A 13,233-nucleotide genomic window follows, 5' to 3' on the forward strand; every position below is an offset into this window, starting at 1 on the left:
AGGCCCAGAGAAGTGAAGTGACTTGCCCAAAGTCACACAGCTGACAAGTCTGACTCTCAAGCCCGGGCTCTTTCCCCTATTCTATTTATTTTACTTTATTTTATTTTGTTAGTATGTTTGGTTTTGTTCTCTGTCTCCCCCTTTTAGACTGTGAGCCCACTGTTGGGTAGGGACTGTCTCTGTATGTTGCCAACTTGGACTTCCCAAGCGCTTAGTACAGTGCTCTGCACACAGTAAGCGCTCAATAAATACGATTGATTGATTGATTCAAGCGCTTAGTATAGTGCTCTGCACACAGTAAGCGCTCAATAAATATGATTGATTGATTGCTTCTCAAGCACTGTTCTAAGCACTGGGAAAGAGCCAAGCTAATCAGGTTGGATGCAGTCCCTGCCCACCATGGGGCTCCCAGTCTTCACCCCCATTTTACAGATGAGGTCACTGAGGCCCAGACTGTGAGCCCACTGTTGGGTAGGGACTGTCTCTATGTGTTCCCAATTTGTACTTCCCAAGCGCTTAGTACAGTGCTCTGCACACAGTGAGCGCTCAATAAATACGATTGATGATGATGATGATGGACAAGGAAGAGTTCCACCTTCCCCGAATTGGTCCGCCTCATCATCATCATCATCAATCGCATTTATTGAGCGCTTACTATGTGCAGAGCACTGTACTAAGCGCTTGGGAAGTACAAATTGGCAACATATAGAGACAGTCCCTACCCAACAGTGGGCTCAAAGTCGAAAAGGGGGAGACAGAGAACAAAGCCTCAGAACAGTGCTCAGTGCTTAGAGCAGCATAGTAAGCGCTTAACAAATGCCATTATTAACCAATTAACCTCCCTTCTCCAGCAGTGGGAAGGTCAGGAGAAGGTCTGGGAGAGGGAGCAGGGATTGGGAGAGAGTTGGAGAAGCGGAGGGTGGCCTTGGTCCCGGGGGTAAAGTGGCAGGGGCGGCACCCGGGGCGAAGTTGCTGAGTGGACAAAACCTGGGGGCAGCGACTGGCATGGCTAAAGATCCGGCCTTTACCCCAGCGTTTAGCCCGGAGTAACCCCATTTACTTGTATCCACCCCATTCATTCATTCAATCGTATTTATTGAGCGCTTACTGTGTGCAGAGCACTGTACTAAGCGCTTGGGAAGTACAAGTCAGCAACATATAGAGACGGTCCTTACCTAAAAACGGGCTCACAGTCTAGCAGGGGGAGACAGACAACAAAACACGTAGACAGGTGTCAAAACCGTCAGAATAAACAGAATTAGAGCCATATGCACATCATTAATAAAATAGAGTAGTAAATATGTACAAGTAAAATAAATAAACACCCCTGCGCTTAGTACAATGCCCAGCACCTAACAAATACCACAATCAACAATATCATCATTCTTATCAAGTCACTTTCGTACGTATCTGTAATTTTATTTATCACTTTGCTCTTCCCCCCCCTCCCAGCCCCAAAGCACTTACATCCATATCAATCAATCGATCAATCAATCGTATTTATTGAGCGCTTACTGTGTGCAGAGCACTGTACTAAGCGCTTGGGAAGTCCAAGTTGGCAACGTCTAGAGACAGTCCCTACCCAACAGCGGGCTCACAGTCTAGAAGTGGTCATTTTATTGATTTGTATTGGTGTCTGTCTCCCTGCCTCCAAGCTGTGAGTTCGTTGTGGACAGGGAATGTCATTGGTTATTGTTGCATTGTATTTTCCCAAGCGCTTAGTACAGTGCTCTGCACAAAGTAAGCGCTCAATAAATACGATTGAATGGATGGGTCAGGGGCTCTCACAGCTGGCGTGGCCTTAAGCTCGTTCATTCATTCATTCATTCAATCGTATTTATTGAGCACTTACTGTGTGCAGAGCACTGTACTAAACGCTTGGGAAGTACTCAATCGTATTTATTGAGCGCTTACTGTGTGCAGAGCACTGTACTAAGCGCTTGGGAAGTACAAGTTGGCAACATATAGAGACGGTCCCTACCCAACAGTGGGCTCACAGTCTAGAACGGGGAGACAGAGAACAAAACAAAACATCTTGTGGGCACGGAGTGTGTTTTTTGTTGTACTCTACCGAGCGCTTAATACAGTACTCTGCAAACAGAAAGCGCTCAATAAATATGGTTGAATGACTGAATGATTGGAAGTGGCCAAAGCCCCCAACTGAGCCAGGATGTTGCCCTTTCTGATACCGCCCTTTCAATAATAATAATAATAATAATAATGGCATTTATTAAGCGCTTACTATGTACAAAGCACTGTTCTAAGCACTGGGGAGGTTACAAGGTAATCAGGTTGTCCCACGGGGGGCTCACAATCTTTAATCCCCATTTTCCAGATGAGGTAACTGAGGCCCAGAGAAGTTAAGTGACTTGCCCAAAGTCACCCAGCTGACAATTGGCGGAGCCGGGATTTGAACCCATGACCTCTGACTCCAGAGCCCCTGCTCTTTCCACTGAGCCACGCTGCTTCAACGGGAGGAAGAGAGCATCATCCAGGGCCGTGACTGACGGCTGGTTCAGAGACCAACTCAGAACTATCAGAGAAGCAGCGTAGCTCAGTGGAAAGGGGCCGGGCTTTGGAGTCAGAGGTCATGGGTTCAAATCCCGGCTCCGCCAATTGTCAGCTTTGTGACTTTGGGCAAGTCACTTCATTTCTCTGGGCCTCAGTTACCTCATCTGGAAAATGGGGATTAAGACTGTGAGCCCCCCGTGGGGCAACCTGATCACCTTGTAACCTCCCCAGCGCTTAGAACAGTGCTTTGCACATAGTAAGCGCTTAATAGAGAAGCAGCATGGCTCAGTGGAAAGAGCTCGGGCTTTGGAGTCAGAGGTCGGGGGTTCAAATCCCGGCTCCGCCACTTGTCAGCTGTGTGACTTTGGGCAAGTCACTTCACTTCTCTGGGCCTCAGTTCCCTCAGCTGGAAAATGGGGATTTAGTCTGTGAACCCCAGGTGGGACAACTTGATTACCTTGTATCTACCCCAGCGCTTAGAACAGTGCTTTGCACATAGTAAGCGCTTAATAAATGCCATCATTATTATTATTAATAAATGCCATTAAAAAAACTATCAGGGTCCCCTCACCACCCCCCTGGCCACCCACCACCTCCACCACCATTCTGCAATTTGCTCTGGTCAGGGATCGTGTCTGCCAACTCTGTTGCATGGCACTCGCCCAAGTGCTCAGTACCATGCTCTGCACATCATAAGCGCTCAATAAATACCACCGATGATGATGCTACCACCTTAGAGAAGCAGCGTGTCTCAGTGGAAAGAGCCGGGGCTTGGGAGTCAGAGGTCATGGGTTCTAATCCCGGCTCCACCACTTAATAATAATAATAATAATAATAATGGCATTTATTAAGTGCTTACTATGTGCCAAGCACTGTTCTAAGCACTAGGGTATATACAAGGTAAGCAGATTGTCCCATGTGGGGCTCACAGTCTTAATCCCCATTTTGCAGATGAGGTAACTGAGGCACAGAGAACTTAAGTGACTTGCCCAAAGTCACACAGCTGATAAGCAGGTGAGAAGCAGCATGGCTCAGTGGAAAGAGCCCGGGCTTTGGAGTTAGAGGTCGTGGGTTCAAATCCCGGCTCCCCCAATTGTCAGGTCTGTGACTTTGGGCAAGTCACTTAACTTCTCTGCGCCTCAGTTCCCTCATCTGTAAAATGGGGATTAAGACTGGGAGCCCCCTGTGGGACAACTTTATCACTTGTAACCTCCCCAGCGCTTAGAACAGTGCTTTGCACATAGTAAGCGCTTAATAAATGCCATTATTATTATTATAATTGGTGGAGCCTGATGACCTCTGACCCCAAAGCCTGTGCTCTTTCCACTGAGCCAAGCTGCTTCTCAGCCACACTTGTCAGCTGTGTGACTTTGGGCAAGTCACTTCACTTCTCAGAGCCTCAGTTACCTCATCTGTAAAATGGGGATGAAGACTGTGAGCCCGCCGTGGGACAACCTGATCACCTTGTATCCCCCCCAGTGCCTAGAACAGTGCTTCACACATAGTAAGCGCTTAACAAATGCCATCATTATTATTACCACCTAGGCTTGGCCAGTGACAAGGTGGTGAAGGGAAACTTTTAGACTGTGAGCCCACTGTTGGGTAGGGACTGTCTCTATATGTTGCCAATTTGTACTTCCCAAGCGCTTAGTACAGTGCTCTGCACATAGTAAGTGCTCAATAAATACGATTGATGATGATGTTGTTGAAGGGAAAGCCATCCCTTGGTATCGAACCACGCTCCGACACCCCCCAGCCAACACGTCAGTCAGTCATTCGTATTTATTGAGTGCTTACTGTGCGCAGAGCACTGTACTAAGCGCTGGAGACAGTATAACAATAAACAGACACATCCGCTGCCCACATGAGTTTACATTCTAGAGGGGGAGACAGACAGCGATAGAAATAAGTAAATTATAGTTGGGGTGCGGAGACGACAGAGCCAGCTCTTGAAACGGGGATCCGGAAAGGCGCTGTTGGACTCCGATATCATCATCATCAATCGTATTTATTGAGCCCTCACTGTGTGCAGAGCACTGTACTAAGCGCTTGGGAAGTACAATTTGGCGACATATAGAGACAGTCCCTACCCAACAGTGGGCTCACAGTCTCAAAGATATGGAACTCGTCCACTTTCCCCCTTCCCCTGACCCTCCTTTCTTGCAGGTGCACTTCGTTAGTGTAATTATGGTATTTAGTAAGTGCTTTTTTGTGTCAAGTGATGTCCAGATTGCCAGGGTAGACGCAAGTTAATCATTTTTAATTACGCGCTTCCTTCCGACGGGTTAAGATCTGAATTTAGAGCCGGATATGAATAACCTTTCATATGCTCATGAAGTAAGCTTGCAGTGGGCAGGGATCACATCTATCACCTCTGTCGTACTGTACTTCCCCAAGCGCTTAGCACAGTGCTCTGCACAGAGTAAGTGCTCAATAAATACGATTGACTGACGGACTTGCATTGGCTGGGGGGGTGCCAGAGCATGGTTAGATACCAAGGGATGGCTTTCGTCCATTCATTCATTCAATCAATTGTATTTATTGAGCACTTACTCTGTGCAGAACACTGTACTAAGCGCTTGGATAGTACAGTTCGGCAACATATAGAGACAGTCCCTACCCACCAGCGGGCTCATAGTCTAGAAGATGGTTTTTGTTAAGCGCTTACTGTGTGCCAAGCACTGTTCTAAGCGCTGGGGTAGATACAAGGTGATCAGGTGGTCCCACGTGGGGCTCACAGTCTTCATCCCCATTTTACAGATGAGGCAACTGAGGCCCAGAGAAGTGAAGTGACTTGCCCAAAGTCACACAGCTAACTTATTCTGTGCAGAGCACTGTGCTAAGCTCTTGGACGACAGAGGTGATAGATGTGATCCCTGCCCACTGCAAGCTTACTTCACGAGCATTTGAAAGGTTATTCATATCCGGCTCCAAATTCAGATCTTAACCCGTCGGAAGGAAGCGCGTAATTAAAAATGATTAACACAGAGAAGCAGTGTGGCTCCGTGGAAAGAGCCCGGGCTTTGGAGTCAGAGGTCATGGGTTTAAATCCCGGCTCCGCCACTTGTCAGCTGTGTGACTTTGGGCAAGTTACTTCACTTCTCTGGGCCTCAGTGACCTCATCCGTAAAATGGGGATTAAGACTGTGAGCCCCCCCCGTGGGACAACCTGATCAACTTGTAACCTCCCCAGCGCTTAGAACAGTGCTTTATGTTGCCAATTTGTACTTCCCAAGCGCTTAGTACAGTGCTCTGCACATAGTAAGCGCTCAATAAATACGATTGATTGATTGATTGATTGCTTTGCACATATGAAGCGCTTAATAAATGCCATTAAAATAAGTGGCAGAGGTGGGATTAGAACCCAAGGCCTCTGACTCCCAAGCCCAGGCCCTTTCCACTAAGCCACGCTGCTTCTCCATCAGCCACTGATAGAAGGATTTATAATCAATCAATCAATCATTTATTGAGCGCTTACTGTGTGCAGAGCACTGTACTGAGCGCTTGGGAAGTACAAGTTGGCAACACATAGAGACAGTTTGACGGCAAGAGCGCTCTCCATCCACTCGCTTTAGGTGCCTCGACCTTACCTTCTTCCAAATTTCTCAAATCTAACTCAAACCACCTCCCGATCCATTCTGGGACCGCCCGCAGTTGTAGGCCAAGACATCAAATCGTCCGGCTCGACTCACTCAAGACTCACCAGCTCTTCACCAACTGCACCGAAGAGGTGTTGACCAGCCGATCGGGAAGGATATCAATTTCTTTCAGGATATTTGCCAGCCTCACTGGCAGTTCTTGCCGCAGAAAGGCGAACGAGGTCCTCTCGCAGGCATTTTCGGTACCTGGAACGACAGGATGTTCGGAAACTGGCGGGAGGGAATTTCCTGGGGATGAACAGATTTTCCGCCGGTTCCCTGCCGTGGCTCGCTCTGCTATTTGTGGTCTAGCAGCTGAGAAAAGTGAAAGGCAGACGCCTATGTCGAGGCTGAGGACAGAATGGCATAAATAGTCTCATAAACTGGTCTCTTAAAAAGGAAGAGGTGCGAGCTAACCCAGGGCTGGGTGGCTCTGAACGAGAACCTCTTATTCCTTTCTTCTGTCAAATGGCTCAATCAGGCTTTGGGATTATTCCGAATCCATCTGGAAAAGGGCTGGGATCCATCGTCCCTACTCCATCCCTCTGCTCTACCTCCTTCCCCGCCCCACAGCACTTGTGTCTATTTGTACATATTTATACTCTATTTTATTAATCAATCAATCAATCAATCGTATTTTTTGAGCGCTTACTGTGTGCAGAGCACTGGACTAAGCGCTTGGGAAGTACAAGTTGGCAACATATAGAGACAGTCCCTACCCAACAGTGGGCTCACAGTCTAAAATGAGGTGTCTATAAATGAGGTGTCTATAATCAGGTGTCTATAGCTACAATTCTCTCCCCCTCGTCCCCCTCTCCATCCCCCCCATCTTACCTCCTTCCCTTCCCCACAGCACCTGTATATATGTATATATGTTTGTATGTATTTATTTATTACTCTGTCTATTTATTTATTTTACTTGTACATATCTATTCTATTTATTTTATTTTGTTAGCATGTTTGGTTTTGTTCTCTGTCTCCCCCTTTTAGACCGTGAGCCCACTGTTGGGCAGGGACTGTCTCTATATGTTGCCAATTTGTACTTCCCAAGCGCTTAGTACAGTGCTCTGAACATAGTAAGCGCTCAATAAATACGATTGATGATGATGATGATGAATTCTATTTATTCTGGTGGCATTGACACCTGTCTACTTGTTTTGTTGTCTGTCTCCCCCTTCTAGACTGTGAGCCCGTTGCTGGGTAGGGACCGTCTCTGTGTGTTGCCGATTTGTACTTCCCAAGTGCTTAGTACAGTGCCCTGCACTCTGTAAACATTCAATTAATACTATTGAGTGAATGAATGAATCTATAATTCTATTTATCTACTTTGATACTATTGACGCCTGTCTACTTGTTTTGTTTTGTTGTCTGTCTCCCCCTTCTAGTCTGCGAGCCCGTTGTTGGGTAGGGATTGTCTCTATTGCCAAATTGTCTTTTCCAAGCACTTAGTACAGTGCTCCGCACACAGTAAGCACTCAATGAATACGATTGAATGAATGAATGAAGGATGGAGCACCAGAAACTATTTTTCCAGCAAAACTAAAATCTCCGCTTACTCTGTTGGAAGACTGCCAAGGAATTAGACTTATTAGAAGGATACCCACTCTGTTAATATCGAACTCCTCTTCAATTAAGGGTGCAGAACCCCTAATAAATGTCAATTATTAGGGCAAAATGCAAAACCGACGAGCGGCGTCGATTTGTGGGTCAAGCCCGGGGGCCTAGAAGTCAGAAGGACCGGGGTTCTAATCCCAGCTCCACACCTTGTCTGTTGCATGACCTTGGGCAAGTCACCTCACTTCCCTGTGCCTCAGTTTCCTCATCTGGAAAATTATTATTATTATGGTATTTGTTAAGCACCTACTATGTGCCAAGCACTGTTCTAAGCGCTGGGGTTGATACAAGGTAATTCATTCAATCGTATTTATTGAGCGCTTACTGTGTGCAGAGCACTGGACTAAGCGCTTGGGAAGTACAAATCGGCAACATGTAGAGACGGACCCAACAATGGGCTCACAGTCTAGAAGGGGGAGACGGACAACAAAACAAGGTAAGCAGGTTGTCTCACGTGGGGCTCGCAGCCTTAATCCCCATTTGACAGATGAGGTAACTGAGGCACAGAGAAGTGAAGTGACTTGTCCAAGGTCACAAAGCAGACAAGTGGCGGAGCCGGGATTAGAATCCATGACCTCTGACTCCGAAGCCCGGGCTCTTTCCAAGAAGCCAAACTGCTTCTCTATGGGGAAAATGGGGATTAAGACTGGGAGCCCCATATGGGTGAGGACGGGGTCCAATTTATTAGCTTATATCCATCCCAGGGCTAATTACAGTCCTGGCACACAGTAAGCGCTTAACAAATAGCATAATATTATTATTGTAGCCACTCCAGCACTCAGTACAGTGCCTGGCACATAGTAGGCGCTTAACAAAATGCCACAAAATACCATAAAACCCCCCAAAGAACTGCAGGATGGCAACAGCTCACAGGCAGTAAAGCCCTTAGAGACCAAGTCCTTTGCTGTCAGGACCATCTCTCTTCTACCTCATTGCTGTGTTCGTTGAATTTCAGGCCCAAGCCACCCCTTTACATCCTTGAGGTCACTCATCATCAATCGTATTTATTGAGTGCTTACTATGTGCAGAGCACTGTACTAAGCGCTTGTACTAAGCACTCTCTTAGCTCACATTTTGGGAATGTTTTGTAAAAAAAAACCCAAAATAACAAACACCCAGCAGTCCCAAGCAACTTTGTAAAAACACGAAAATCATTGTAAGAATCTCTCGGTCGCTGGCCGATGGATAATAATAATAATAATGATGGCATTTGTTAAGCACTTACTATGTGCAAAGCACTGTCTAAGCGCCGGGGGATACAAGGGGATCAGGTTGTCCCACATGGGGCTCACGGTCTTAATCCCCATTTTACAGATGAGGTAACTGAGGCACAGAGAAGTGAAGTGACTTGCCCAAAGTCACACAGCCGACAAGTGGCGGGGCTTGGGAGTCAGAGGATCTGGGTTCCGATCCCAGCTCCACCACCTGCTTGCTGTGTGACCTTGGGGAAGTCGCTTCACTTCTCTGGGCCACAGTTCCCTCATCTGTAAAATGGGAATTAAGACTGAGCCCCGTATGGGACAGGAACTGCGTCCAACCCGATTTGCTTGTTGTATCAACCCCAGCACTTAGTAATAATAATAATAACGACATTTATTAATTATTAATAATAATAATTGCATTTATTAAGTGCTTACTATGTGCAAAGCACTGTTCTAAGCACTGGGCACTGTTCTAAGCCCACTGTCGGGTAGGGACCGTCTCTATATATTGCCAACTTGTACTTCTCAAGCACTTAGTACAGTGCTCTGCACACAATAAGCACTCAATAAATACGGTTGAAAGAATGAATGAATGAAGTGCCCTTACTATGCACTTATTAAGCACTTACTACGTGCAAAGCACTGTTCTAAGTGCCTGGCAATAGTAAGAGCTAAACAAATACCATAATTATTACCTCATCTGTAAAACAGGAATTAAGACTGTGAGTCCCACGTGGGACAAGGACTGCATCCAACTCGATTTGTTTGTATCTATCCCAGGCTTAGTACAGTGCCTGGCATGTAGTAAACACTTAACAAAGACCACAGTTATTATTATTATGCTTGGAAGAGGAGGAGAAATTCTTCCTCCTCCACGCCTTGGAATGCGCGAAAGGGAATACTGTCTGACGGGAAAGGACAACTGATACGGAGTTCCTAAAATAAACAAACACACACACACACACACCCAGATGCCCAGCTTTGTCTTCAGGCTGGCCCAGTTTGGGAGAAATAAAAATATCTGGACGGTTCCCCCCGGACCGAGTGGGTTCTCCCCAGACTCCAGTCGTCTTGTGCCTTTATAATAATAGTGATGAGGGTTATTATTACTATTATTAATCACTGCATTTATCGAGCACTTACTGTGTGCAAAGCAGGGTGCGATATAACATCAGACACATTCCCTGCCCACAACGAGCTCAAAGTCTAGAGGGGTAGAGGATGGTACTTATTAAGCGCTTACTAAATGCCGAGCGCGGTGGGTAGATATAAGAGGATCGGACTGGGACTAAGGCCCTGTCAATCAATCAATCATTCAATCAATCAATCGTATTTATTGAGCGCTTACTGTGCGCAGAGCACTGTACTAAGCGCTTGGGAAGTACAAGTTGGGAACATATAGAGACGGTCCCTACCCAACAGTGGGCTCACAGTCTAGAAGGGGGAGACAGAGAACAAAACAAAACATATTAACAAAATAAAATAAATAGAATAGATATGTACAAGTAAAATGAATAAATAAATAGAGTAATAATAAATAAATAAATAGAGTAATAATAAATAAATAAATAGAGTAATAGAGTCCCAAACACACCCCAGGAATTTCTGTCCCAAAGGGGACTCATACTCTAACTGGGATGGATAAAAGGAATCGGAGAAGCAGCGTGGCTCAGTGGAAAGAGCCCGGGCTTGGGAGTCGGAGGTTGTGGGTTCTAATCCCGGCTCTGCCACCTGTCTGCTGTGTGACTTTGGGCAAGTCACTTCACTTCTCTGGGCCTCAGTGACCTTATCTGTAAAAGGTCACTGTGAGCCCGCTGTTGGGTAGGGACCGTCTCTGTATGTTGCCAACTTGTACTTCCCAAGGGCTTAGTGGGTAGGGACCGTCTCTATATGTTGCCAACTTGTATTTCCCAAGCGCTTAGTACAGTGCTCTGCACACAGTAAGCGCTCAATAAATACGATTGAGTACTTCCCAAGCGCTTAGTACAGTGCTCTGCACACAGTAAGTGCTCAATAAATACGATTGAATGAATGAATAAAATGGGGATTAAGGCTGTGAGCCCCACGTGGGACAACCTGATGACCTTGAATCTATCCCAGCGTTTCGAACAGTGCTTGGCACATAGTAAGTGCTTGACAAACGCCATTTTTATTATTATTGCACCACCACAACAATAATAATAATAATAATAATAATAATAATAATAATAACAATAATAATAATAATAATGGCATTTATTAAGCGCTTACTATGTGCAAAGCACTGTTCTAAGCACAATAAACAGACAGTTTCCCCGGATCTCTGCCCCCTCTCCGTCACCCCCGACCCGAGCCCCTTCTCTGAGCCCCAGCTCTGCCAGAAGACCCTCCCCACGAAGACAAGACCCCCCTCCTCACCGAAGTCCAGCAGCTGCTTGATGGAGAGGGGCGAGGGGCTGTAGCGGGAGAAGTGTTCCACCTCCCGGGGGACCGCGCTGCTCAGGGATCCGGCGCCCCGCAGCATCAGCCGGGCGGCCTTCATGGCTGGGGGCTCTGAGGACCTGGGGGTCAGGGGGTCAGGGGGTCAGTGGAGGATCTGGGAGTCTGGGGCTCTGAGGATCTGGGGGTCGGGGGGCCGGGGGGTCTGGGGCTCTGAGGATCTGGGGGTCCGGGGGGTCTGGGGCTCTGAGGATCTGGGGCTCTGGGGCTCTGAGGATCTGGGGGTCAGGGGGCTGGGGGGTCTGGGGCTCTAAGGATCTGGGGGTCTGGGGGCCGGGGGACCGGGGGGTCTGGGGCTCTGAGGATCTGGGGGTCTGGGGCCCGGGGAGGTCTGGGGCTCTGAGGATCTGGGGGTCAGGGATCTGGGGGTCTGGGGGCCCGGGGGTCTGGGGCTCTGAGGATCTGGGGGTCTGGGGGTCGGGGGGTCTGGGGCTCTGAGGATCTGGGGGTCAGCGATCTGGGGGGTCTGGGGCTCTAAGGATCTGGGGGTCTGGGGGCCGGGGGACCGGGGGATCTGGGGCTCTGAGGATCTGGGGGTCTGGGGGCCGGGGAGGTCTGGGGCTCTGAGGATCTGGGGGTCAGGGATCTGGGGGTCTGGGGGCCCGGGGGTCTGGGGTTCTGAGGATCTGGGGGTCTGGGGGTCGGGGGGTCTGGGGCTCTGAGGATCTGGGGGTCAGGGGTCTGGGGGGTCTGGGGCTCTAAGGATCTGGGGGTCTGGGGGCCGGGGGACCGGGGGTCTGGGGCTCTGAGGATCTGGGGGTCAGGAGGCTGGGGGGTCTGGGGCTCTAAGGATCTGGGGGTCTGGGGGCCAGGGGGTCTGGGGCTCTGAGGATCTGGGGGTCAGGGGCTCTGAGGATCTGGGGGTCAGGGGTCTGGGGGGTCTGGGGCTCTAAGGATCTGTGGGTCAGGGGGTCAGGGGGTCTGAGAATCTGGGGGTCAGGGGGTCAGGGGGTCTGAGAATCTGGGGGTCAGGGGGCTGGGGGGCTGGGGCTCTAAGGATTTGGGGGTCAGGGGGTCTGGGGGTCAGGGGTCTGGGGGGTCTGGGGGGTCTGGGGCTCTTAGGATCTGGGGGTCAGGGGGTCAGGGGGTCTGAGAATCTGGGGGTCAGGTGGTCTGGGGCTCTGAGGATCTGGGGGTCTGGGGGCCGGGGGGTCTGGGGCTCTGAGGATCTGGGGGTCAGGGGGTCTGAGAATCTGGGGGTCTGGGGGTCGGGGGGTCTGGGTCTCTAAGGATCCGGAGGTCAGGGGGTCTGAGGATCTGGTGGTCGGGGGGGGTCTGAGGGTCTGTGGATGTGAGGATCTGGGGGGATTTGGAGGGGTCTGGGGGTCGACTGGGGGGATCTGGGGGGATCTGAAGGGGTCGGGGGGTGTGGGGGTCGTCTGGGGGGTTCTGGGGGGTCTGAAGGGGTCTGGGGTCGTCTGGGGGGATCTGAAGGGGCCTGGGGGGTGTGGGGGTCGTCTGGGGGGTTGGGGGATCTGAAGGGGTCTGAGGGTCGTCTGGGGGATCTGGGGGGATCTGAAGGGGTCTGGGGGGTGTGGGGGTCGTCTGGGGGAATCAGAGGGCGTCTGGGGGCTTGGCGGGGGTCTGGGGGTCTGCTGGGAAGGTCTGGGGCGGATCTGGAGGGGTCTGCGGTGACCTAGGGATCTGGGGGTCTTCTGGGGGGGGGGTCTGGAAAGGTCTCGGGATCTGGGAGTCGTCCGGGGGTTCTGGGGGGGTCGTCTGGGGATCTGGAGCTCCCGGCCGGTGGCAGGACGTACCGGGATCGGGATGAGGATGAGGAGGAGCTGGGGG

General features: G+C 49.6%; 1 protein-coding gene across 1 annotated transcript in view; it reads right to left on the reverse strand.

The window, feature by feature from the left end:
• The window catches only part of PDK4 (pyruvate dehydrogenase kinase 4), a 43,053-nt gene extending 29,820 nt beyond the window's left edge, over positions 1-13,233 (reverse strand). Inside the window, exons 1-3 of the mRNA XM_038767469.1 lie at positions 13,200-13,233; positions 11,362-11,504; positions 6,214-6,355 (exon numbers count right to left, since the gene is read on the reverse strand). Of these exons, the coding sequence (XP_038623397.1) occupies positions 6,214-6,355; positions 11,362-11,485 (266 nt within the window). The 5' untranslated portion in view covers positions 11,486-11,504; positions 13,200-13,233. The remainder of the gene's footprint in view (positions 1-6,213; positions 6,356-11,361; positions 11,505-13,199) is intronic.

This window comes from Tachyglossus aculeatus, chromosome 2 (genome assembly GCF_015852505.1).
Source record: "Tachyglossus aculeatus isolate mTacAcu1 chromosome 2, mTacAcu1.pri, whole genome shotgun sequence".
NCBI classification, from domain to species: Eukaryota; Metazoa; Chordata; class Mammalia; order Monotremata; family Tachyglossidae; genus Tachyglossus; species Tachyglossus aculeatus.